The 26,729-nt window shown below is 44.8% G+C and overlaps 1 protein-coding gene across 1 annotated transcript in view; it reads right to left on the reverse strand.

Moving 5' to 3' along the window:
- The window catches only part of LOC122923358 (calcium homeostasis modulator protein 6-like), a 97,488-nt gene that overhangs the window by 12,468 nt on the left and 58,291 nt on the right, over window positions 1-26,729 (reverse strand). The window contains exon 2 of the mRNA XM_044274140.1: window positions 12,596-13,099. Coding sequence (XP_044130075.1) covers window positions 12,596-12,958 — 363 coding nt within the window. The 5' untranslated portion in view covers window positions 12,959-13,099. The remainder of the gene's footprint in view (window positions 1-12,595; window positions 13,100-26,729) is intronic.

A 26,729-nucleotide genomic window follows, 5' to 3' on the forward strand; every position in this document is an offset into this window, starting at 1 on the left:
CCTCGGGGTCTTAGATCTGGCACATACCTCACAATCCAAAACATAAGATTGTACATCCTTAGACAAAGTAGGCCACCAGAAGGACCTCAGCAGCAATTCCTTAGTGGCAGCGATGCCTGGATGACCACACAGAACAGAGTCATGACACTCGCCCATAAGACGAAAACGAAAATGCTCGGAAACGAACAACTTATCTGAAGGAGTTTGTGGAGGAGCAAGTTGCTGAGCTCGTTGAATTTCAGAGGAAAGATCTGAGGATATCGCTGCCACAAAGATGCTTGCCGGTAAGATGGGTTCAGGAGGAGCGTCAGGAGGTTGGATGGCATTAAAACTCCGGGACAAGGCATCTGCTTTAATATTTTTACTTCCTGGCCTGAAAGTAACAGAAGTTAAAACAAGTAAAAATAGAGCCCACCTAGCCTGCCTAGAATTAAGGCGTCTAGCCTCCTCAAGAAACACTAAATTCTTATGATCAGTGAGGACCATAATACAGTGTTTAGCCCCTTCTAAAAAATGCCTCCATTTTTCAAATGCCCATTTTATGGCCAGTAACTCACGGTTTCCAATGTCGTAACTTCTCAAATTTGTGAAGCTGGAAGACCCCTGGGAAAGAATGGCCCCCACACCATCCGCCGAGGCATCCACCTCCACCACAAAAGGTTCCTCAGGATCAGGCTGAACCAAGACTGGGGCCACTTGAAAAAAAAAATTTAAGTCTCAAAGGCCTGACAGGCCTTCAATGACCAGTTGACGAGATCAGACCCTTTCTTAGTTAAATCAGTAAGGGGCTTAGCGATAACAGAAAAATTATTTATGTATTTGTGATAAAAGTTGGCGAATCCTAAAAAGCGTTGAAGTACCTTTAAGGAGGATGGTCTTACCCAGTCTTGGATAGCCTGAGCCTTACTGGGATCCATTTTAAATGGATATGGAGTAAGAATGTACCCAAGATAGGGAATCTCTTGAACTCCAAACACACATTTCTCCAATTTACAGACAGATGATTCTCCCTGAGGATTCTAAGAACAGATCTGATGTGAGATACATGGGTATTCCAGTACTATCATCAAGATAAACAATCATAACTTTGATGATAAGTTCTCTAAAAATGTTGTTCATAAAGTTATGAAACACAGCTGGGGCATTACATAGACTGAATGGCATAACAAGATACTCAAAGTGTCCCTCTGGGGTATTAAAGGCCGTTTTCCATTCATCACCTTCCTTAATGCGAATCAAGTTATAAGCCCCCCCCCCCCCCTCAAATCGAGTTTAGAAAACCAAGAAGCACCCAAGATCTGGTTAAATAAATCCGGAATCAATGGGATGGAATATTGATTCCTAATAGTAATTTTATTCAAGTTTCTATAATCAATACAGGGTCTGAGACCACCATCCTTCTTCTTAACAAAAAATAACCCAGCTCCCAAGGGCGAGGTGGAGGGCCTAATATGTCCCTTCTTAAGACTCTCTAGGATGTAGTCTCTCATGGCAGTGCGTTCAGGACCAGAGAGATTGTAAATGCGTCCCTTAGGAAACTTGGACTCGGGAACTAACTCAATAACACAGTCATAAGGCCTATGGGGAGGGAGAGTGTCTGTCTCAGCAGTGGAAAAAACATGAAAATCTGCAATAAAGTGAGGAATGGCATCAAAAGAAACTCCAGCTTGAACTACAGTTAAGCGAGAACTACAGTTGGAACCCCATCTCTCTAACTCGCCTGAACTCCAGTTTATGACCGGATTATGTTGCTGAAGCCAGGGCATGCCAAGAACTACTTGTACCGGAAGATTCTCTAAAATGAAAAAATAAAATTTCTCAGAGTGGCAGACCCCTACAGACAGGGTAATCTCGGGAGTACAGAGTTTTATCGTGCCCCCCAGGAGGGGAGTAGAGTCGATAGCAACCACCTGGAACGGGGTGGATAATTTTAGTATTGGGATCCCTACCCGTTCAACAAATTTGAAATCAACAAAACTAAATGCTGACCCAGAATCCACAAAAGCACTTCCTGACCCCTTTAAGACCCCAAAGGAAATTGAGACAGGCAGCAATAGTTTGCTTCTTACCACCTCTGGGAATACCTTGTCCTTGGATCCCTCTGACTTGGACGATCTTCCGGAAGGAGGAGCTTTGGGACATTGACGAACCCAGTGGTCAGAATCGCCACAATAAAAACAAGAGCCGCGACGATGGCGTAGTTCTCTTCGCGTCATCCCGAGCTGCATGGGTTCGTCCAACTGAGCCTCCATCTTGGGTTCGGTAGGAGAAGTCTCAGGTTTGAGAAGGGGATGAGGAGAAAACAAATGCTCCCGCTCTCTCTCTCTCTAATCCGTCTGTCTAATCTGATGGCTAAGATCATGGTCTCCTCTAAAGAGTCAGGACTGGGGTAGCAGACCAGCATATCCTTCAACCTCTCTGTCAACCCTGCTCTAAATTGGCATTTGAGAGCAGGTTCGTTCCAGCCCGAGGGAACGCACCACTTGCGGAACTGGGTGCAATAATCTTCCACGGGCCACTCTCCCTGTGTAATGGCCTTTAGATTATATTCAGCCACAGATGCCCAGGCTCATCGTAAAGGACCCCTAGTGCCTGGAAAAAGAGGTCGACAGAATTGAGACAAGGGGAGTCAGACGGCCCACTCCTGGGAGTCCCCTAGTAGCAAAGAGATGATTATCCCAACCCTTTGTGGGTCAGGGCCCGAGGAGTGAGGTCGGAGTTGGAAATAAAGTCTGCAGCTCTCCCTGAAAGCTAAAAAATTCCGGCGGTCACCCGAGAACTGGTCAGGTAATTTAATATGCGGTTCTACCTAAATAGCGTCGGGAGCGAGAATGGGGGGTGTCTGGGCGGTCTCCTGTACCTGTAACCTCTCCCCTAATTCTTGCACAATTTGGGCAAGACCCTGCACAAGCTCGGGGAGACTCTGTAGAGGGTCCATGTTAATTTGAGGCCTGTGATTCTGTCACGGGTAAGGAAGGTAGAGAGGAAGTGCACCCCCTAAACTGCCACCCTCAACCCTGTCCCTGCTTACTTGCACCACCCGCCCTAGGTGACAGGGCGCAACTGGGCGACGGTCCCTGACCTACGTAAGTGTAGAGCAGAGCGAACAGAGAAAGAGAATAACAGACAGCCAAGGCAGAAGGCGGTACACAAGACTAAGGCAAGCGGATAGACAGGGAGGTAGATAAGACAACTACCCAGTGATGGGAAAGGCAATGGCGGGTCAACTAGCCGAGGTCGGTCCAGGAGGTCACGTCAATACAAGGGATGAGGCAGGAGACGAAATCTGAGAACGAGCCGAGGTCAAATCCGAGAGATAGCGTAGGTACCAAGGGAGCGGGCAAAGCGAGGCCAGGAAACAAACAAGGGCAATACCAGAGGTCAAGTAGGAAGCAATAATAATAGTACACACAGCCCTAGAGACGAAAAATCACAGGCAATCTGTAGCCAGCAGGCCGCCTGTATTTATAGTGGGGAGTGAGGATCATGTGACGTGGCCAGCGTCAAAGGGAAAGAAACAATATTTATACATTTTCTTTTTTTTTGGGGGGGGGAGGGAGTAGTTAAAATTAAGGGGTGGTGGGGTTGATATGTGGGATTATTGTGTATATGAATGATTGTTAAATCTGTTTTTGTATAATGTTTTTTTATTTTGAAAAACACTGTGCATTTCAGTTCTTGAGTTAAGCATAACTACATTTCAGCATTATCAGTCATTTCTGTGTGTTTTTGCCTTGAAAATCCAAGCAAATAGACCTCTAGCATAATTCCCTTAAAATATTGCATCGTATATCGTTATCGCAATTTTTAGGGCCCTAATCGCAATCGCACAAAATTCCCATATCGTGCAGACCTAGTACTGACGTGAACACAGCTTTACTTGAGTAAACGGTAATCCAAACCGTTTACAAACTTTATCTTGGTCATCAGCAGGTATTGGCTTAACATCTGGCAGGCAATCACTTCTGCAACTATCTCAGCACAGCTATGCTGTAGCTTTCTCAGCCCTGCTATGCTGGCTGGAGTAAATAGGAACTTTTCCTCTTCTGCTGGAACTTATCTTAGCTGTCTGTAGTCTGTCACTTACTTTAATCCTAGGAACTTATTCCTGGCTTCAAGCATACTCAACTTTGTTATAGGCAACGCAAGCCCAGGAGGGGACAAGCAACCATATAGACTTCGCAGGTAGGACCTGCGGGCCCAGCAGAGCAGGCAGTGCTCTGCTGGCCGATACACAACCTTCCGCTTAGAAAGGGTAATCTAGACTGCTCCCTAACTAACTAACTCCTAAGCGTTTCGCTGTATTGATTGTGGAGTCAGGAGATCAAAAATAAGGCTTCACGTGAGCCACTTCAGACTGTAAGCAGAGAGATTTTTTTTTTTTTACTTCTATAACAAAAACAGGTGCAAATTTTCAGTAAACACGGATTGGAAAAAAGATTTTTATACCAAATTGAATAAAATGCAATCAGAAACCTCTCCGAAAGTGTCCATAGCCTTTAAGTCAATGAAATTATTTCTGATCAAGTATGGCAAAATGCCTTCCAATCTGTTCAAGGCTTATCACCGATACCTGGGTGTACTACACATCATGGTTTTATACAACTAGATTGTGTTCTTTTGATAGTATGTAGTGTTAGGCAAGTGAGACAATTTAATTCATATGAAGTGGAATGTTTGCGGGTTAGGGATTAAGGGATTAAGGTCCCTTAATTTATGAGAATATTTTTTGACTGAAGTGATATTTTTGTAGTTTACCGTGCTGTTTCTTGGAAAATAATACAATAAAAGATATAAAGATGTTTATAGCAATCAAATTCCTAATTTACTTATACAAAGCTCCACTGCAAAGATGTAGAGTACAATAGCTAAATTCTTGTTACTGGTTCCGCCACTAGATGCAGCTGTAATGCATGGTCAGCTCAAATCTTTTAGAACATATGATGTTCCAAATGAGTAGCTGTCCATTTTGACTTAGAGGGGGGTCCCAAGCTGGCTCCTCTGACATTCATATGTCATAATAGGTCATACAGACATGGTGTCACGGTGGGAAGTGGGGGAAACTCCCCACCGTACAATAAGGTGGTTATACAAGAATACAACTAGGCCTGGGCTGGGATAAGGGAGCAGGTCACCTCCTATTGCAGCCCTAACCCTCGCCCTAACTCCTCACTGTATGAGCAGACCTGGATGGTAGGACGGCTCATACCCAGGACCCTGAGTCGCCCTGATAATCCCTCAAAATAGTGAAAGGACTGAGACGACCTGTTCATCCCAGACACGGATGAACTGGAGTCTAGCCCGGCCTAGATGCAGGGAAAGGCAGGCACTGCATCAGCAGGTAAGAGTCCTGAAACAATTCGCACTTACCTGCTGCGGCAACAATAAAGAACGGACCCCTATGGAGACAGGATGCATGGCGGCCCCAGCAGAGCTGCACGCTGGCTTGTGATTCCTTCTCCAGGGAACCCTGACACCCCTTTCCGGAGGTACAACAGACAGGGGAAATGTCTAGCAACCATGCTGGATAACAACACCAAACATACCAGACATGGAACACCAAACTAGACATTACAACACACCCAAAACATAAACCCACACTAAACATACCAAACATGTAAGGAAGAATACAGAACAGAGGGAACAAAGGGAAGACATCATGGTGACATCGATGTCCAACTAGGTCGCCCTCAAACTGGATCAATGACATATCCAGGACAGGAGCAACTCCAACACACACCAAGGCTGGAGAACAACAGACTCCAGCCTGGAAGCCACAGGCAATATGAACCCAGTGGCCAAACCCAGCCAGATAATTAACCCCAAAGACACCAAACAGGGGAGGAACCAGGAGAAGAGGAGCAAAGCACATACATGCTGCGACAACAACACGTAATATATATACAGTGTGTGTATATATATATATATATACACTACGTGCAGAATTATTAGGCAAATGAGTATTTTCACCACATCATCCTCTTTATGCATGTTGTCGTACTCCAAGCTGTATAGGCTCGAAAGCCTACTACCAATTAAGCATATTAGGTGATGTGCATCTCTGTAATGAGAAGGAGTGTGGTCTAATGACCAACACCCTATATCAGGTGTGCATAATTATTAGGCAACTTCCTTTCCTTTGGCAAAATGGGTCAAAAGAAGGACTTGACAGGCTCAGAAAAGTCAAAAATAGTGAGATATCTTGCAGAGGGATGCAGCACTCTTAAAATTGCAAAGCTTCTAAAGCGTGATCATCGAACAATCAAGCGTTTCATTCAAAATAGTCAACAGGGTCGCAAGAAGCGTGTGGAAAAACCAAGGCGCAAAATAACTGCCCATGAACTGAGAAAAGTCAAGCGTGCAGCTGCCAAGATGCCACTTGCCACCAGTTTGGCCATATTTCAGAGCTGCAACATCACTGGAGTGCCCAAAAGCACAAGGTGCGCAATACTCAGAGACATGGCCAAGGTAAGAAAGGCTGAAAGACGACCACCACTGAACAAGACACACAAGCTGAAACGTCAAGACTGGGCCAAGAAATATCTCAAGACTGATTTTTCTAAGGTTTTATGGACTGATGAGATGAGAGTGAGTCTTGATGGGCCAGATGGCTGGATTGGTAAAGGGCAGAGAGCTCCAGTCCGACTCAGACGCCAGCAAGGTGGAGGTGGAGTACTGGTTTGGGCTGGTATCATCAAAGATGAGCTTGTGGGGCCTTTTTGGGTTGAGGATGGAGTCAAGCTCAACTCCCAGTCCTACTGCCAGTTTCTGGAAGACACCTTCTTGAAGCAGTGGTACAGGAAGAAGTCTGCAAGGTAAGAAAAACATGATTTTCATGCAGGACAATGCTCCATCACACGCGTCCAAGTACTCCACAACGTGGCTGGCAAGAAAGGGTATAAAAGAAGAAAATCTAATGACATGGCCTCCTTGTTCACCTGATCTGAACCCCATTGAGAACCTGTGGTCCATCATCAAATGTGAGATTTACAAGGAGGGAAAACAGTACACCTCTCTGAACAGTGTCTGGGAGGCTGTGGTTGCTGCTGCACGCAATGTTGATGGTGAACAGATCAAAACACTGACAGAATCCATGGATGGCAGGCTTTTGAGTGTCCTTGCAAAGAAAGGTGGCTATATTGGTCACTGATTTGTTTTTGTTTTGTTTTTGAATGTCAGAAATGCATATTTGTGAATGTTGAGATGTTATATTGGTTTCACTGGTAAAAATAAATAATTGAAATGGGTATATATTTGTTTTTTGTTAAGTTGCCTAATAATTATGTACAGTAATAGTCACCTGCACACACAGATATCCCCCTAAAATAGCTAAAACTAAAAACAAACTAAAAACTACTTCCAAAAATATTCAGCTTTGATATTAATGAGTTTTTTGGGTTCATTGAGAACATGGTTGTTGTTCAATAATAAAATTAATCCTCAAAAATACAACTTGCCTAATAATTCTGCACTCCCTGTATATATATACAGTCATGTGAAAAAATTAGGACACCCTTTGAAAGCATGTGGTTTTTTGTAACATTTTTAATAAAAGGTTATTTCATCTCCGTTTCAACAATACAGAGAGATTAAAGTAATCCAACTAAACAAAGAAAACTGAAGAAAAGTCTTTTCAAGATCTTCTGTAAATGTCATTCTACAAAAATGCCTATTCTAACTGAGGAAAAAGATAGGACACCCTCACATGTATTCCCTCTTAAATTGGCTCAGATCTCACACAGGTATATCACACCAGGTGCACATAATTAGTAGATCGTTACTCTGCATGTTGAATGAGGCTTGCCCTATTTAAACCTCAGACATTTAGTTTGGTGTGCTCCTGACTGTTGAAGTGAGAGTGAGCACCATGGTGAGAGCAAAAGAGCTGTCAGAGGACTTCAGAAAAAAGATTGTAGCAGCCTATGAGTCTGGGAAGGGATTTAAAAAGATCTCAAAAGATTTTGAAATCAGCCATTCCACTGTCCGGAAGATAGTCTACAAGTGGAGGGCTTTCAAAACAACTGCCAACATGCCCAGGACTGGTCGCCCCAGCAAGTTCACCCCAAGAGCAGACCGCAAGATGCTAAAAGAGGTCTCCAAAAACCCTAAAGTGTCATCTCGAGAACTACAGCAGGCTCTGGCTACTGTTGATGTAGAAGTACATGCCTCTACAATCAGAAAGAGACTGTACAAGTTTAACTTGCATGGGAGGTGTGCAAGGAGGAAACCTTTGCTTTCCAAGAGAAACATCGAGGCCAGACTGACATTTGCCAGAGATAAAGTTGACAAAGACCAGGACTTCTGGAATAATGTTCTTTGGACAGATGAGTCCAAAATTGAATTATTTGGACACAACAGCAGAGGACATGTTTGGCGTAAACCAAACACAGCATTCCAAGAAAAGAACCTCATACCAACTGTGAAGCATGGAGGTGGAAGTGTCATGGTTTGGGGCTGCTTTGCTGCAGCAGGACCTGGTCAGCTCACCATCATAGAATCCACGATGAATTCTACTGTGTATCAGAAGGTGCTTGAAGAACATGTGAGACCATCAGTTAGAAAATTAAAGCTGAAGCGGAACTGGACCATGCAACATGACAATGACCCAAAACATACTAGTAAATCAACCAAAGATTGGCTGAAAAAGAAGAAATGGAGAGTCCTGGAATGGCCAAGTCAAAGTCCAGATTTGAATCCCATTGAGATGCTGTGGGGTGACTTGAAAAGGGCTGTACGTGCAAGAAACCCCTCAAACATCTCACAGCTGAAAAAGTTCTGCATTGAGGAGTGGGGTAAAATTTCCTCAGACCGATGTCGAAGACTGGTAGATGGCTACAAGAACCGTCTCACTGCAGTTATTTCAGCCAAAGGAGGTAACACTCGCTATTAGGGGCAAGGGTGTCCTATCTTTTTCCTCAGTTAGAATAGGCATTTTTGTAGAATTACATTTACAGAAGATCTTGAAAAGACTTTTCTTCAGTTTTCTTTGTTTAGTCGGATTACTTTAATCTCTCTGTATTGTTGAAACGGAGATGAAATAACCTTTTATTAAAAATGTTACAAAAAACCACATGCTTTCAAAGGGTGTCCTAATTTTTTCACATGACTGTATATATATATATATATATATATATATATATATATATACATACATATAGATAGATATGTATGCAGTACTCTCCTGAGCTCCCTCTAGTGGTAGCTGTATATATCTGTATATAGTAAGCTCCTGAGCTCCCTCTAGTGGTGGCTGTATATATCTGTATGTAGTAATCTCCTGAGCTACCTCTAGTAGTGTCTGTATATATCTGTATGCAGTAATCTCCTCAGCTCCCTCTAGTGGTGGCTGTATATATCTGTATGTAGTAATCTCCTGAGCTCCCTCTAGTGGTGGCTATATATCTGTATGTAGTAATCTCCTGAGCTCCCTCTAGTGGTGGCTGTTTATATCTATATGAATTATGCTCCTGAGCTCCCTCTATTGGTAGTGGTATTTATCCTTATACAGTTATCTTCTAAATGTTCTATAGTGTTGGCTGTATATATCTGTATGCAGTGATCTCCTGAGCTCCCTCTAGTGGTAGCTGTATATATCTGTATGTAGTAATCTCCTGAGCTCCCTCTAGTGGTGGCTGTATATATCTGAATGTAGTAATCCTCTAAGCCCCCTCTAGTGGTGGCTGTATATATCTGTATGCAGTAATCTCCTGAGCTCCCTCTAGTAGTAGCTGTATATATCTGTATGCAGTAATCTCCTGAGCTCCCTCTAGTAGTAGCTGTATATATCTGTATGTAGTAATCTCCTGAGCTCCCTCTAGTGATGGCTGTTTATATCTGTATGCACTATGCTCCTGAGCTCCCTCTATTGGTAGTGTTATTTATCCTTATTCAGTGATCTCCTGAGATCCCTCTAGTGGTAGCTGTATATATCTGTATGTAGTAATCTCCTCAGCTCCCTCTAGTGGTGGCTGTATATATCTGTATGTAGTAATCTCCTGAGCTCCCTCCAGTGGTGGCTGTTTATATCTGTATGTAGTAATCTCCTGAGCTCCCTCTAGTGGTGGCTGTATATATCTGTATGTAGTAATCTCCTGAGCTCCCTCCAGTGGTGGCTGTTTATATCTGTATGTAGTAATCTCCTGAGCTCCCTCTAGTGGTGTCTGTATATATCTGTATGTAGTAATCTCCTGAGCTCTTCCTAGTGGTGGCTGTATATATCTGTATGCAGTAATCTCCTGAGCTCCCTCTAGTGGTGGCTGTATATATCTGTATGCAGTAATCTCCTGAGCTCCCTCTAGTGGTGGCTGTATATATCTGTATGCAGTAATCTCCTGAGCTCCCTCTAGTGGTGGCTGTATATATCTGTATGTAGTAATCTCCTGAGCTCCCTCTAGTGGTGGCTGTATATATCTGTATGTAGTAATCTCCTGAGCTCCTCCTAGTGGTGGCTGTATATATCTGTATGTAGTAATCTCCTGAGCTCCCTCTAGTGGTGGCTGTATATATCTGTATGTAGTAATCTCCTGAGCTCCCTCTAGTGGTGGCTGTATATATCTGTATGTAGTAATCTCCTGAGCTCCCTCTAGTGGTGTCTGTATATATCTGTATGTAGTAATCTCCTGAGCTCTTCCTAGTGGTGTCTGTATATATCTGTATGTAGTAATCTCCTGAGCTCTTCCTAGTGGTGGCTGTATATATCTGTATGTAGTAATCTCCTGAGCTCCCTCTAGTGGTGGCTGTATATATCTGTATATAGTAATCTCCTGAGCTCCCTCTAGTGGTGGCTGTATATATCTGTGTGCAGTAATCTTCTGAGCTCCTTCCAGTGGTGGCTGTATATATCTGTGTGCAGTAATCTCCTGAGCTCCCTCTAGTGGTGGCTGTATATATCTGTATGTAGTAATCTCCTGAGCTCCCTCCAGTGGTGGCTGTTTATATCTGTATGTAGTAATCTCCTGAGCTCTTCCTAGTGGTGTCTGTATATATCTGTATGTAGTAATCTCCTGAGCTCTTCCTAGTGGTGGCTGTATATATCTGTATGTAGTAATCTTCTGAGCTCCCTCCAGTGGTGGCTGTATATATCTGTATGCATTATGCTCCTGAGCTCCCTCTATTGGTGGTGGTGGTGGTGGTATTTATACGTATTCAGTGATCTCCTGAGCTCCCTATAGTGTTGGCTGTATATATCTGTATGTAGTAATCTCCTACCATAACATACACAAGAGGCTGGTGTGAATTATGGCACAGTCAGATCCTAACAGCCATGGATTTGCTTTAGTGGAGTGGAGCAAAAGGTGTATCAGGTACTGTAAAATAAAGTTAAGGGACTGCGCTGCTCTCCTGGAATCCACAAACAAAAATTAAATCAGATGCCAGATCCTTCCTCCAATTCTCCTTCCTTATGTCGCCAAACACTGCTACTATGTCCTGGTGTGGTGCCACTCCACCGTTTTTTCACTTCCGATCAACCTGTAATATCAGAAAAATAGTGAAGCACCTTAGGCACTTTGGGCTAAAAGATGGATTTATCCTATTCACAAGAGTCAATTGAAACAAGGCATATCAGATATAAAACTCCAGTTCCCCAGAGTCCGCCCATGAGAGCAGCGCAGTCCCTTAACTTTATTTTACTTACCTAGTGTGAATTGAACCCGCTTAACGAAGGACTAGCAGCACTCACAGTAAGAGATATAACCCAAGTTTTTTCTATGTAAAGATGTGTCAGATTTATGATTACACGTGCAGTTTATTACCCTTCGGATGCCGGAGTTTTTTTCATTTTTGCGTTATCATCTTTCTTCCCCGTCTTCCTGGAGCCATAACTTTATTTAAATTTTTCTGTTCACATATCCACATAACGGCTTGTTTTTTGCTGAACACGTTTTACTTTCTAATGCCACCATTTAATATGGCATACCATGTAGTTTTAAAGCGTGAAAAAATTTCCAAATGGGGTGGAATTGGAAAATAAACGCTATTCCTCCGCAGTTTTAAAGGTTTTGTCCCTACAGCGTTTCCTTTGCAGCAAAACTGACCTGTGCTCTTCATTCTCTTGATCAGTACAATTACAACGACAGCACATATGTATAGGTTTTATACGTCTTAATACTGAAAAAAGAAATGTAAACTTTCCATCACCATATTCATGAACTGCTCCGATGCTCATGTGAGGGGGGCTGCCTGGGTGAAAATGGAGGGCTGTCCAGGTTCAGCTCTGAACCTGGACAACCCCTTTAAGATTGTCGCATGAAATGCTGGTCCCCGTAAATTTGAAGATCTGGAGCTGCGTTTTGGAAAATTGATCTACCAAATCTAGAAAGATTGAATGAGCACAGAATTGTGGATGTTTTTAGTGAATGGTCACTTTTGGTCATGGCCTCTAAATGGTTAAATTGCCAGGATCTGAGTTGTGTGTGCACTGTGATGCACCCACATAATCATTATAATAGATCTATCCGTCACGATGTGGGAACTAGCACTTCTCTGTGACGGAGACGTCAGTCATTTGTCATCAAGGGGTTAAATGTTAAAATCATAAACCTTCTTTTGTGAACTTCACAAATGTGATTAATTTTTAAATGAAGACAAATCTTACCTGACTTATTTGCCTCACATCTGGATCTCTTGATTCTGATGTCACAAAGCAGTCAACATAACGTCCGTCTGTAAGTAAGATGGAGATCCAGAGCAGGGGTCCGTAGAAGGTCTTCAAGACACATCTGCACGATACTCTACACCTAATGTACCCTGAAAGCTTATATCCCATTATCCCCAGGACCAGTGCGGGCATGAGGAAAAATATCACACTGTACGAGATGCTAAGATCTTGATTCGTAGGACAGGTGAATTCCTCTTCCATAAAACTCTCCAGAGATATCAGAAGCAGGGCTATGGCTGATACTCCCAGGGTACTGAAGTTACCAAGGAGACAGTCCCTGAATTTTTCAACTTCCTCCATTTTTGTAAGCTATAAAGAATGCCCGGAGCGGCTGATATTTAGCGATGTGGTGTTCACCCAGCTTCTACTGTTGAGTTGTGACTGTAGCTCTGGCGCTCCTTCCGGCTTCCATTGAGTTGTAATTTAAGTGCTGGGTGGAACCTTTGTAATGGAATTAATAGAGAAATTTAAATTAACGCACGGGTTACCTGGTCTATGCCGTGCTCCAGAATTACACTTCCATATCATAGAAATAAACATTTAAGGAAATCTGCAGAATTTTTTTCCTCCACACAGTATTAAAGGGGCTCTCCAGCTTGTACATGAAGTGTAACAGGAACTGTGAAGCTAATTCGTCTCAAGTTTGCTTCATATTGGTAGTTTCATCTTCATGTTACTGGAGATTTACTAAATGTTGCTTCTGCTGCTCCTGCGCTGGCTTACTATGCATTTGCGCAGTTGTGCAGCTTGTTTTCTAGAGGTCTTTCCTCTCCAGGATGCAACCTTACTCTCCGGTGGTCCTCATGTCAGATTGTTTAGATCAGCGGTCCCCAACCGCCGGGCCGCGGCCCAGGACCGGGCCCTGGAGGATGGTTTGCCGGGCCGCGGTGATCAGGGCAGTCTTTAACGCTGTACTAATGAAGCGCTTCCATTATGGAAGCGCTTCATTAGTACAGAAGGACCAGGAAGCGGTGAAGGATCTGTACTCACCACTTCCTGGTCCACAGCTCGGCTATCGGCTGTGCAGGGCTGCGTACAGCGTGAGGTCTCTCTGTGCACTCACACTGTGCGCCGCTATACACAGCCAGCCGACAGCGGAATGAAGAGGATCGCGATGGTGACCAGGAGCAGGAGAGGTAAGTGTTTATTTTATTTTATTTGCACTGGGGGCTGATGGCTGACATGAAGGGCTAATGGGAGGCTTATGGCTGACATGAGGGGCTAATGGGGGGCTTATGGCTGACATGAGGGGCTTATGGCTGACATAAGAGGCTAATGGGGGACTTTTGGCTGACATGAGGGGTTAATGGGGGGCTTATGGCTGACATGAGGGGCTATTGGGGGGCTTATGGCTGACATGAGGGGCTAATGGGGGGCTTATGGCTGACATGAGGGGCTAATGGGGGCTTATGGCTGACATGAGGGGCTTATGGCTGACATGAGGGGCTAATGGGGGGCTTATGGCTGACATGAGGGGCTAATGGGGGGGCTTATGGCTGACATGAGGGGCTTATGGCTGACATCAGGGGCTAATGGGGGCTTATGGCTGACATTGGGGGGTTTATGGCTGACATTGGGGGCTGATAGATGGCTAAAGGTTTGGGGAGTTTATCTGAGCCATTGGGGGTCTGATCTGAGGTCTGATTGCTGGTCTGACCTGAGGTGTAATGAAATTTTTTTTTTCTTATTGTTCTCCTCTAAAACTAGGTGCATCTTATAGGGCGAAAAATACGGTACAGGGCAGCAGAGACCATAGTCAGTTTATATAGCCGTTATATAGTGTTATATATTTTAATATGCACCTTGTGCTTTGTTATGCGCGTGAATCAGTCAGCCCCGGCCACCGCCTTTCCTATCTCCTGGTGTTGCAGGTACTTTCCGGTCTCCTGGCTGTTTTATAGTACATTCTGTATTTTTTGCCTAAGGACATCGTTCAGTTTCAGACTTCTTCTTTGCCTAGCCCCCTGCCTTCTCTACCTGGTACTTGTGGTGCTTCCTCAATTCTGACCTCTGCCTTGTTCCTGACTACTAACCTAATTCCTAGGATATCTTGCCTGACCTTATAAGCCCTCCACTGTGTATCACCCCTTGGTCTGAAGATCCTGCCTTGCTGATAACATTCCTCGGGTTTGTTCCTCACCACGCCATTTTGTCTACAGCAGGACGATCGCCAATCTAATACTATTTTGGGAGCCGTGGCCTTTGGATTCCCTTCAGCAAACACCAGATTCCTGTTTGAGGGTTAAAGGGGGAACACCAAGGAATCCCTTATAATTTGTGCCTCAGTTTAGCAAGCAGCAACTGGATTGAGGATTTGAGAGTCCACTGTTGTTATTCTCCATTACATGAACTGTAACAGTTGTCTGGTATCCAAGAGATCATCATTAGATGCCATTTATATTCTCTAATGGATTTTTAGCCATTACTAAATATAAAGTTCTGCATCTTTCAATGGAGTGCTGCCACCTGCAAGCCATGTACAGGCTCTGGCCTATTACTATTAAGGAGCACCTCAAGAAGATCAAAGCATTTCACCTTTGGCCCTTTGTAAACATGGGAGTATGTATACCTTCTGAAATATACAAACCGGATTCCCAAAAAGTTGGGACACTAAACAAATTGTGAATAAAAACTGAATGCAATGATGTGGAGATGGCAAATGTCAATATTTTATTTGTAATAGAACGTAGATGACGGATCAAACGTTTAATCCGAGTAAATGTATCATTTTAAAGGAAAAATACGTTGATTCCAATTTTTACAGTGTCAACAAATCCCCAAAAAGTTGGGACAAGTAGCAATAAGAGGCTGGAAAAAGTAAATTTGAGCATAACGAAGAGCTGGAAGACCAATTAACACTAATTTGGTCAATTGGCAACATGATTGGGTATGAAAAGAGCTTCTCAGAGCGGCCGTGTCTCTCAGAAGCCAAGATGGGTAGAGGATCACCAATTCCCACAATGTTGGCAGAAAGATAGTGGAGCAATATCAGAAAGGTGTTACCCAGCGAAACATTGCAAAGACTTTGCATCTATCATCATCAACTGTGCAGAACATCATCCGAAGATTCAGAGAATCTGGAACAATCTCTGTGCGTAAGGGTCAAGGCCGTAAAACCGTACTGGATGCCCGTGATCTCCGGGCCCTTAAACGACACTGCACCACAAACAGGAATGCTACTGTAAAGGAAATCCCAGAATGGGCTCAGGAATACTTCCAGAAACCATTGTCAGTGAACACAATCCACCGCGCCATCCGCCGCTGCCAGCTGAAACTCTACAGTGCAAAGAAGAAGCCATTTCTAAGCAAGATCCACAAGCTCAGGCGTTTTCACTGGGCCAGGGATCATTTACCATGGAGTGTGGCAAAATGGAAGACTGTTCTGTGGTCAGACGAGTCACGATTCAAAGTTCTTTTCCTTTTGGAAATCTGGGACGCCATGTCATCCGGACCAAAGAGGACAAGGACAACCCAAGTTGTTATCAACGCTCAGTTCAGAAGCCTGCATCTCTGATGGTATGGGGTTTCATGAGTGCGTGTGGCATGGGCAGCTTGCATGTCTGGAAAGGCAAGATCAATGCAGAAAAATATATTCAGGTTCTAGAACAACATCTGCTCCCATCCAGACGTCATCTCTTTCAGGGAAGACCCTGCATTTTTCAACAAGATAATGCCAGACCACATTCTGCATCAATCACAACATCATGGCTGCGTAGGAGAAGGATCCGGGTACTGAAATGGCCGGTCTGCAGTCCAGATCTTTCACCTATAGAGAACATTTGGCGCATCATAAAGAGGAAGGTGCAACAAAGAAGGCCCAAGACGATGGAACAGTTAGAGGCCTGTATTAGACAAGAATGGGAGAGCATTCCTATTTCTAAACTGGAGAAACTGGTCTCCTCGGTCCCCAGACGTCTGTTGAGTGTTGTAAGAAGAAGGGGAGATGCCACACAGTAGTGAAAATGGCCTTGTCCCAACTTTTTGGGGATTTGTTGACACCATGAAATTCTGATTCAACATATTTTTCCCTTAAAATGGTACATTTTCTCAGTTTAAACTTTTGTTCCGTGATTTATGTTCTATTCTGAATAAAATATTAGAAGTTGGCACCTCCACATCATTGCATTCAGTATTTATTCACGATTTGTATAGTGTCCCAACTTTTTTGGAATCCGGTTTGTAAAAAATTGCAGAATTTCAACAAAGGCGTTATGAGTAAGTGCCATATAATCATCCCACATACACAGTGTTCAGTAGAAGCTCTCCAAGACCTGTGCGACCTGTGGAATAACACGTATGGTGGGAAGTGATGAATGCAGAATTGGTTTACTGGGTTCTCCACATATAGTAAATGCCAGGAAAACTATGTGCAGCTGAAACGGTGATCACTTTCCTTTTGTTTTTAGGGTTATTTATTATGGTAAAAAAAGAGGATCCTGATAGTTGGAACTCAATGGGGCAGATTTACTACTGAAATTGTGGCAGTTTTTGAGCACATTTTATAGCAAAAAACTGGATTGCATAGTTTGCATCACTTTTACCAATTGTTTTACACATTTCTAATCCTTTTATGTTCCGGGAACCTCTGATGACATAAAGGGGTTCACCCACTGTGGTAGGTGGGTATGGGTGAAGTGGGTAGTGATGTATGCACATAAAAAGGGAATCCTTAATTTGATGTGAGAACTAGGTGGTATTGTGAAATGCTGAAAAGCATTCTTTTTAAATGTCTGAAGGAGTCTTTTTGTGATTAATGTATGTATCGTAACCAGGGCCGGTGCAAGGATTTTTGCCAACACAAGTGAAGCTATATTTTGGCGCCCCCCTTCGCAGCTCTCCTGGCCCTGGTCCCGTCTGCAGCAGCTTCTACTCTGTGTGGTCCTGGTATCTTCTCTCTGTTTCAGACAATCGCTGGTTTGAGGACCGTATTTTTCGCCCTCTAAGACGCACCTAAGTTTTAGAGGAGGATAATAAGAAAAAAATATTTTCCATTACACCTCAGGTCAGACCAGCAATCAGACCCCCAATGTTAATCAGACCTCAGCTCACAGCTCCAATGTTAATCAGACCTCAGATCAGACCCCCATGTCAGACATCAGCCCCCCATGTCAGCCATCATGCCCCCATGTCAGACATCAGCCCCCCATGTCAGCCATCATGCCCCCATATCAGCCATTAGCCCCCCATGTCAGCCATCAGCCCCCATCCATCAGCCACCCATGTAGGCCATCATGCCCCGATGTCAGCCATCAGCCCCCCATGTCACATTTCTCCCCCTCCTTTTTACATAATCCCCTTTGTCACATCACCCCCATGTCACATTTTTCCCCCAATGTCAGATTCTCCCCCTCTATGTCACATTTCTCCCCCTCAAGGCCTCAATGTCGCATTTTTCCTCCTCCATGTCAAATCACCTATGTCACATCAGCCCTTTATGTCACATTTCTCCCCCTCCAAACCATGTCACATGACCCCCTTTGTGTCACATCATGACCACGTCATTACCCCCAATTGTGTCACATTTCAGTCCCCCCCCATGGCACATCACACCCATCCCCATGTCACAGACTACAGACATTGTCCCCCCTCCCATCATGTCACGGAAACCCCCCCTCAATTTATTATTGTTGTTTGTGTAATAATTTTTTTAAAACACATTTATGCCGTGCCCTCTGGCGCTAGTGCGCTCATCAGTGATCACCTACCCACCTGTCCTGCTGCTACGGCAATCTGTGTGAGTCAGACTCACAGACACAGTCAGTCGCCAGTCACACCCCCTGGCCTGACCCCGTGACCGTGCTGCCAGGCCCGTGCTGCTCTGTGAGTGAGGGCCGCACGGCGCACGCAGGCTGTGGCGGGCGGCGGCGCTGCGGTGCAACTCACAAGTAAGTGATAAAAAAAAAAAAAATTGTTCATTTTTCCGCCCTCCCCCAGGGTGCGCCCTAAGGCAGCCGCTTGGTCTGCCTTATGGTAGCACCTGGCCCTGATCGTAACACTGGGGTGTATAAGTTACCCAGGTTGTATGGATGGTTGAGCTAAAATAATCCAGAAAGCTGTGTTGCTTCAGAAACGTAGTTTGCTAAAGTTGCTTTTTCAAAGTTGTTAATGGACTGGATTTTTTTTGGGGGGGGGATGGTGGGTCGGTTTGGCAGTGGAACCTGCCATTCCCTCCCCACTCCAGTATGTTGCTTTCCCCCAGCCTGAGGCAATTCCAGGTGTAGCTACTGGGATCATTACTGGGGGGTATAAGTACGAGCCTGAAAGGCTTATTTGATGTCTGTGCCTGGCAGATGCTTCCTGCTTGCTGTGTGAGCCTGGTCTGCTAGGTGAGGGAAATGACTGTGTTTAGTTCGCACGTTTTTATTTTAATGTATGTCTTTTGGTCGGAGGATATTACAAAGTGACTACTGAACTTTGGCTGCTGTTCCTATTTTGTGGAAGACTAATAGCGTTGAACTTTTAATCTGTGGAACCCATTGGAGTCGGTCTGGCCAACCCTGTCCACACACACAGATCAGTATTGAAATTGCGATCATAAGGGTCTTGGAATTGTGTGTGAAGTTTATCTTAACGTTTTTATAAAATAATTTTTTATGTTCAATTTGAAGTTATATGAAAGGAGGTGGCGGATATACAAAGCAAAGGCTTTTAGCCGTATGCTGGATGCCCTTGAAGGAGCGGAAGTGAAACCTGGGTCAGATGAGCCTCACTGAAGAGGCAGTGATTTTACGATATGCGATTTTGTGTTTTATCTTTGTGAGTATAATAAACCCTCCGGACTGCACCTCTAGAGCGACAGTATGTTTAGTATCAAGATGGATTAGTGGTAGCGTGGAACCACTGTGCCAAGTAACTGGTTTGACATTGGCCCAAACCCTAAGGGCGTTATTCTGGTGTCTCCCCGGTATTCACTTTTTAACTCCAGTGAAGGGATATGGACTCTGCTGCGAGTTAGCTACCAGACCTTTTGTGATGGTCCCGCTATGCCTGGCAGCTGACTTTTGGGAATTCTATGGTGGAATGCAAAACAGAAGCCTTTAGAGGCATTCCATTTTGATCAGTCATAATAGAAGTCTACGGCCAAGCATAACTGATCAGCCCGGTTCCCGTTATGCAGAACTTTGTTTTTCATCCTGCATAACAGAAACCAGACGGATCCCTGTGATCGCCAACAATGATCACAGAACTTTAACCCATCAGAAACCGTGGTCGTGGGAGCCTTTCGTTTGCTCTCCCTGAAGAAACCCAGAGTATTACCCTGGGTTCAGACCTGAGCGTTTTACAGCGCGTTTTACAGCGCGTTTACAGCGCTGTAAAACGCACAACAGGCAAGAACCAATGATTCCCTATGGGAATGGTTCTCCCTGGGCGTTTTACAGCGTGTACGATCGCGCTGTAAAACGCCCGACGCTCAAACAAGTGCTTGAGCTTTTTTTGGGGCGTTTGTCGCGCGTTCCCGCGACAATGTGTGCACTCCTGTCTCTGTATGCGCGATTGTAAACGCCCGTACAATCGCGCATACAGAGCGCTCGTTTCAGAACGCTCAGGTGTGAACCCAGGGTTAGAGCTAAGGAGACCTGTAGGTGTCCAAAGTGTTAATGTGGTGCAAGGTAGGCTAATGATCACATATTCTAGCCCTTGAGGGGGTGGCTTAACAAAAGAAAAAAAAAAAAAAAAAAAAAAGCTTTTTTAAAATATTAAAATTCAAATCATCCCCGTTCCCCATAATTAAATAATAATAATAAAAATAAATATCATAGGCATCTCTGCATACGGCTCGGCTGTAATATTAAAATAATATGAAAAATAATTTTATGCATGCTGTGAATGCTGTGACGGAAAAAGCACCTAACCTCCCCCCAAAAATTTATAAAAATATCATACAGGACACCCCCTCTATACAGTGCACCCCCCATATACAGGACACCCCCTCTATACAGTGCACCCCCTCTATACAGGACACCCCCTCTATACAGTGCACCCCCCATATACAGTGCACCCCCATATACAGGACACCCCCTCTATGCAGTGCACCCCCATATACAAGATACCCCCTCTATACAGTGCACCCCCATATATAGGACACCCCCTCTATGCGGTGCACCCCCATATACAGGACACCCCCTCTATACAGTGCACCCCCCATATACAGGACACCCCCTCTATGCAGTGAACCCCCCATATACAGGACACCCCCTCTATACAGTGCACCCCCCATATACAGGACACCCCCTCCGTACAGTGCACCCCGCCATATACAGGACACCCCCTCCATACAGTGCACCCGCCATATACAGGACACCCCCTCCATACAGTGCACCCCCCATATACAGGACACCCCCTCTATGCAGTGAACCCCCATATACAGGACACCCCCTCCATACAGTGCACCCCCCATATACAGGACACCCCCTCCGTACAGTGCACCCGCCATATACAGGACACCCCCTCCATACAGTGCACCCCCCATATACAGGACACCCCCTCTATGCAGTGAACCCCCCATATACAGGACACCTTCTCTGTATTCAGTGCACATTTTTTTGTTGATTTAGCAAGAAAAGACAATCATCTATCAAGTTGAAGTAATTGAATATTTTTTTTTTCAAAATCCCATCGCACACTATGCGATTTCTCACGTATTTTTATTTTTCTCCGTATATATTCCCCGCAGGGATATTCAAGTAGATAGACCACATTTCTGGACTCTTTCCTGGATTCTAGAGTTCTTTTGTTCTTTTGACTTGAAACTAGCATGCGTCACCCATCCTAAGTACCTTCACCAGTGTAAAACGTAACCTTTACTAATGATCATTAATGATCATGATCATTAAAAATCACCCAATTTGTGCCCTTAAAAAATTTTTACCATGACGCTGGGCAGGACAAGGAAGGGAATATTGACTCACCCTTGCCCTATCAAGCTATAGGCCCTGCCTAGCAAAATGGAATGGCCGCCGTCTCTCATGGACAGAGACCAGACTTTCCATCAAGATAGCCACCACTGCACCACCAATGCTCCGGTGCTGACCCAGACTGATCCTTATCGCACCCTCTCCAGGCTTGGCATCTCATCTAGGATTTGGAGAAGTATAATCATATCCTCCCCTTTCTGTCATAGCGATTGTTATGTTTATTGACCTATCCTGCTGTGATTTTGATTTTATTGAGAGTCATACATTGATTATCAGTATTTAAATGGTGTGTGGTAGAATTTTAAATGGCTCTCAGCAGTAGCAGCACTGTGGACATTTGGTAGTGTGATGCAGATGCACAATATATGGTCCCAAATATGTGGGAATTGTCTTTCTTTATGGCCATGAGCTTTACCATTATCATTTGGGTCTTACTACAAGAATATAATCTGATTCGCACACATATTATTACTTCCATTTCGGTATTGTTGGTTTTTTGGAGTCTTTTTGTTATATGTGGTGCCCTGATGAGCTGACCCCAGAGAAACGCGTCAGGACAAAGTTTGCATTCCTGGGTATGTGCTCCTTTTTTTCCACTGGTGATCAAAACCTGGACGCCACTGGTTTATTTGGGGGCATATATGTATAATGTGCGATTATTTTTATTGCAACTTTATTATTTTCTGATACATGCATTGGCTTATGACATTACTATTGGACTGTAATCATATTAGGTCTCTTCTTGGGTGGCGGTATTGTCACGATCCCTCCCGTAACAGAGGTTAGAAGAGCTGAGAGACTGGCTGCACGTGAGGTTATCTGACAGTCTCTCGGTTTTTCACTTGTTGCAGTGTTGTTGTTGGTAATGACGACGCCTCTTGTCTCAGGTGCAGCTTGTGGTCATTACTGTTCCTCTATTTAGTCTGAACTCACACTTCTTACCATGCAGTTGATATTATCTGCCTGGAGCTGGTGTGTTGTCCTCTTCTGAGTTCCTGTTCATCCATTTTATTTTAAAGATAAGTGTACTCCACTTTGTATTTTGTTTCCCCCTTTTGCCTATTGTTTCCTAGGCCTCAGACCCTGTCACTACTCCTAGGGTTTCTAGGGCCTAGCTATCCAGTGTATGAATATTCCCACCTTCAGGGTCTATCCATACTGACAGGAGTCAGGGCTAGGGTTAGGGTTTCCTAGGTGGTGACCTTTTCCTTTCCCTAGCCGTGAGGCCTAGTTTCGGGTCATTTTCCTTATGTTGTCATTCATATAGGGCCTATCAGGAGGTTCCTGACACGGGTTCGCCCCTATTGGGGTGGCCATTCTGTTTTGCTAGGCAGAGCCTATAGCTTGATTGAGCAAGTGTGAGGGTGAGTCAGTTTTCCTTTCCTTGTCCTGCTGTCACGAGGGTGTCAGGAGCCACGTCTGACTCCGTTATACCCGGGGTCAGGAAGTCGCAGCGGGTGGCTGCGCGCTCTGTGTCTAAAGATCACGTTGTTTCTTAGTGATTGTTTTCTGTGTTTGCCTTGCAATCCTTTTTGTCTCACTCAGGGATCCGTAGCTTCTCCTCCTCAGCTGTTTCTTGTCTGCCACTCCCAAACCTCCTTATATTCTCCTCTCACACTTCTCTAGTTGCCAGTTATAGAGCTTCCTGCCTGGACATCTATACTGACCCACTGGAGCTGTGAATCCTGGTTGTTGTTCCAGAGTGCTTCCCTCCGGATCCCTGTTGGGCTTTTTGTTGTCTCCTGTTGTCGCCCACCTGGGATTATATGTTTAGTCTGTATTGTCTGTCCTCCCCTTGGTGTTTTCCTTTAGAGCTAGTGGTGCGGACTAGTGTTCCCACCGCCCTGTTCACTATCTAGGGCTCATCTTAGGGAAAGCCAGGGTTTTAGGCACGTGATCGGCGTACGGGTGAGGAACCCGTCTAGGGACGTCAGGGCAGCCGCAAGGTGAGTCAGGGGTCACCACCTTCCCTCTCACTTGGGCAGGGCCTTCCTCTTTCCCTCCCTCTGTGTCACGTATGTGATAGTCACGCCGATCGTGATATTATAACTGGCCCTTATTTTTTGGGAGAAAAATAAAAAATAAAAAAAAATTAAAAAAATAATTTTTTTTTCTCTCTACTTAGAATCCAATATGGATCCTATTGCTGCTTTGGCAAAACAGCTTCAAGGCCTGTCTTTGGAGGTGGCAGGATTGAAGGCGTCTGTCCTCCAACAGCGGCAGCAAATGCAGCAGACCGCAAGTCCAGCGGTTGCTATGGGTAACCAGGTTGTTACAGAACCCAAGGTTGTTCTTCCTGACAGATTTTCTGGGGGAAGGGACAAATTTGTGACGTTCCGTGAGGCCTGCAAATTATATTTTAAGCTGCGCCCTTACTCCTCAGGTAATGAAGAACAGCGGGTGGGGATTGTTATTTCCCTGCTTCAGGGGGACCCGCAATCCTGGGCGTTCTCGTTACCCCCTGGTTCCCAGGCTCTCCGGTCAGTGGAGGGATTTTTTGGGGCTTTGGGTCTCATATATGATGACCCTGACCGAGTCGCCCTGGCTGAGTCGAAGTTACGGAGACTCCTACACGGAGATCGGCCAGCAGAGGAATATTGCTCAGAGTTCCGTAGGTGGGCTACGGATACTCAGTGGAACGACCCGGCTCTCAGGAGTCAGTTCTGCTCTGGGCTATCTGAAAGGGTTAAGGATGCGCTGGCGCTGTATGAGACCCCCCTTTCCCTTGATGCTGTTATGTCCCTCTCTATCAGAATAGATAGACGTCTTAGGGAGAGATCGAAAATTCCTGAGCAATCGGTAACCTCTCCCAAGCAGCAGTTAGTCTGTACTGACTTAGATGAGCCTATGCAGCTAGGAGGAACTTCTCGTCAGGTCCGTCCTCCTGAGGTTCGCCGTAGGTGGGGGGCTTGTTTTTTCTGTGGGGGGAAGGGTCATTTCATTAATGCCTGTCCCTCCTTTCCCAAAAACAAAAGACCGTCGGAAAACTACTAACCCCAGGCTGTGCGGAGGATGTCAGCCGGGGGGTATACGTTTCCTCCATACGAACATCTCAATTTGTGTTGCCAGCGGTTATTGTTTTTGGTGTTAAGACGGAGTCTATTTCTTTTTTTCTAGACAGTGGAGCAGGGGTAAATTTGATAGATGCCCATTTTGCCCGCACTATGGGTTTGTCTCTCTGTACGCTGCAGAGACCTATTCCCATATTCGCTATTGATTCTGCTCCTCTGTCTCAGAGAAACCTCACTCACATTGTCCATAACTTACACCTTCGGGTAGGGGACCACCATAATGAGTATCTTTCATGTTACGTTCTGGAGGGGCTTCCCACTCCGGTAGTGCTGGGTCTTCCCTGGTTGGTAGCGCACAATCCAGTGGTGGATTGGCAGGCCAGGGAGATATTGGAGTGGAGTGAGCATTGCAGAGAGAATTGCTTAAATAACAATTGCTTAATCGCCTCCATAGCTTCCCTACCTACATTTGTTTCGGACTTTGAGGACGTTTTTTCTGAAAAGGGTTGTCAGAAGTTACCACCTCATCGTCCTTATGATTGCCCGGTTAACCTGATTCCCGGTGCAAAATTACCCAAGTCCAGGTTGTATAATCTTTCGGGTCCCGAGAGACAAGCCATGAAAGATTGTATCTCCGAGAGTCTGGCTAAGGGACACATCAGACCCTCTTCTTCACCCGTGGCTGCAGGGTTTTTCTTTGTTAAAAAGAAAGATGGGGGCCTGCGTCCTTGCCTAGATTTCCGTGAGCTAAACCGGATAACCATCCGAGACCCATACCCTCTTCCTCTCATTCCTGACCTTTTTAATCAGATTGCGGGTGCTAGGTGGTTCTCCAAACTTGATCTTAGGGGGGCCTACAATCTGATTCGTATCAAGGAAGGGGATGAGTGGAAGACAGCTTTTAACACCCCTGAGGGGCATTATGAAAATTTAGTCATGCCTTTCGGTCTGACCAATGCTCCTGCCGTCTTCCAACATTTCGTTAATGATATTTTTAGTCATCTCATCGGCAGGTTTGTGGTAATATACCTAGATGATATCTTAATTTATTCGGCTGATCTGAAAACACATGAAGTACATGTCAGGCAAGTACTGCAGGTCCTACGGACGAATAAATTATATGCGAAAATTGAAAAATGTGTCTTCGCCGTTCTGGAAATACAGTTCCTGGGATATCTATTATCCGCTTCAGGTTTCCGTATGGATCCTAGGAAGGTCCAGGCAATTTTAGATTGGGATCTTCCTGAGAACCTTAAAGCTCTACAACGGTTTTTGGGTTTCGCAAATTTCTATAGAAAGTTCATTAAAAATTATTCAGTGATTGTTAAACCCCTTACTGACATGACTAGGAAGGGGACTGATTTTTCTAAATGGTCTGACGCCGCTAAAATTGCATTTTCCTCTCTAAAAGAGAGATTTACCTCGGCACCTGTTCTAATTCAACCTGATGTCTCCTAGCCTTTTATTGTTAAAGTAGATGCGTCAGAGGTGGGAGTGGGGGCTGTATTGTCTCAGGGTCCGTCTCCTGGCAAATGGCGTCCTGGCGCTTTCTTTTCCAAAAGTTATCTACAGCAGAAAAGAACTATGATATTGGAAATAGGGAACTGTTGGCGATTAAACTGGCGTTTGAAGAGTGGCGTCACTTCTTAGAGGGAGCAATCCACCCCGTCACGGTGATTACGGATCACAAAAACCTTCTGTACCTAGAATTGGCTAAGCGTCTCACCCCTAGACAAGCTAGGTGGTCGCTATTCTTTACCAGATTTAACTTTGTAATCACCTATCGTCCTGGGGCAAAAAATACCAAGGCAGACGCATTATCTCGTAGTTTCCCTGGAGGGGGTAATGTTAGTGATCCGGTACCTATTTTACAAAGAGGAGTGGTTGTCTCTGCTGTACACTCTGTTCTAGAGGGAAAGGTGTTAGAGACCCAGGGGGACGCCCCGGCCTCTTGCCCCTCAGAGAAATTGTTTGTACCGTTAAACCTGCGTCTTGAACTATTAAAGGAACATCATAATTCGGCACTTGCTGGGCACCCGGGTAGTAAAGCAACCTTGGAGCTATTGTCTCGTCGTTTTTGGTGGCCAAGGTTGCGTCAGGATGTAATGGATTTCGTGTCTACTAGTGCACGCGCGAAAGTCTCTC

The sequence above is a fragment of the Bufo gargarizans genome, unplaced genomic scaffold, assembly GCF_014858855.1.
Source record: "Bufo gargarizans isolate SCDJY-AF-19 unplaced genomic scaffold, ASM1485885v1 original_scaffold_1504_pilon, whole genome shotgun sequence".
NCBI classification, from domain to species: domain Eukaryota; kingdom Metazoa; phylum Chordata; class Amphibia; order Anura; family Bufonidae; genus Bufo; species Bufo gargarizans.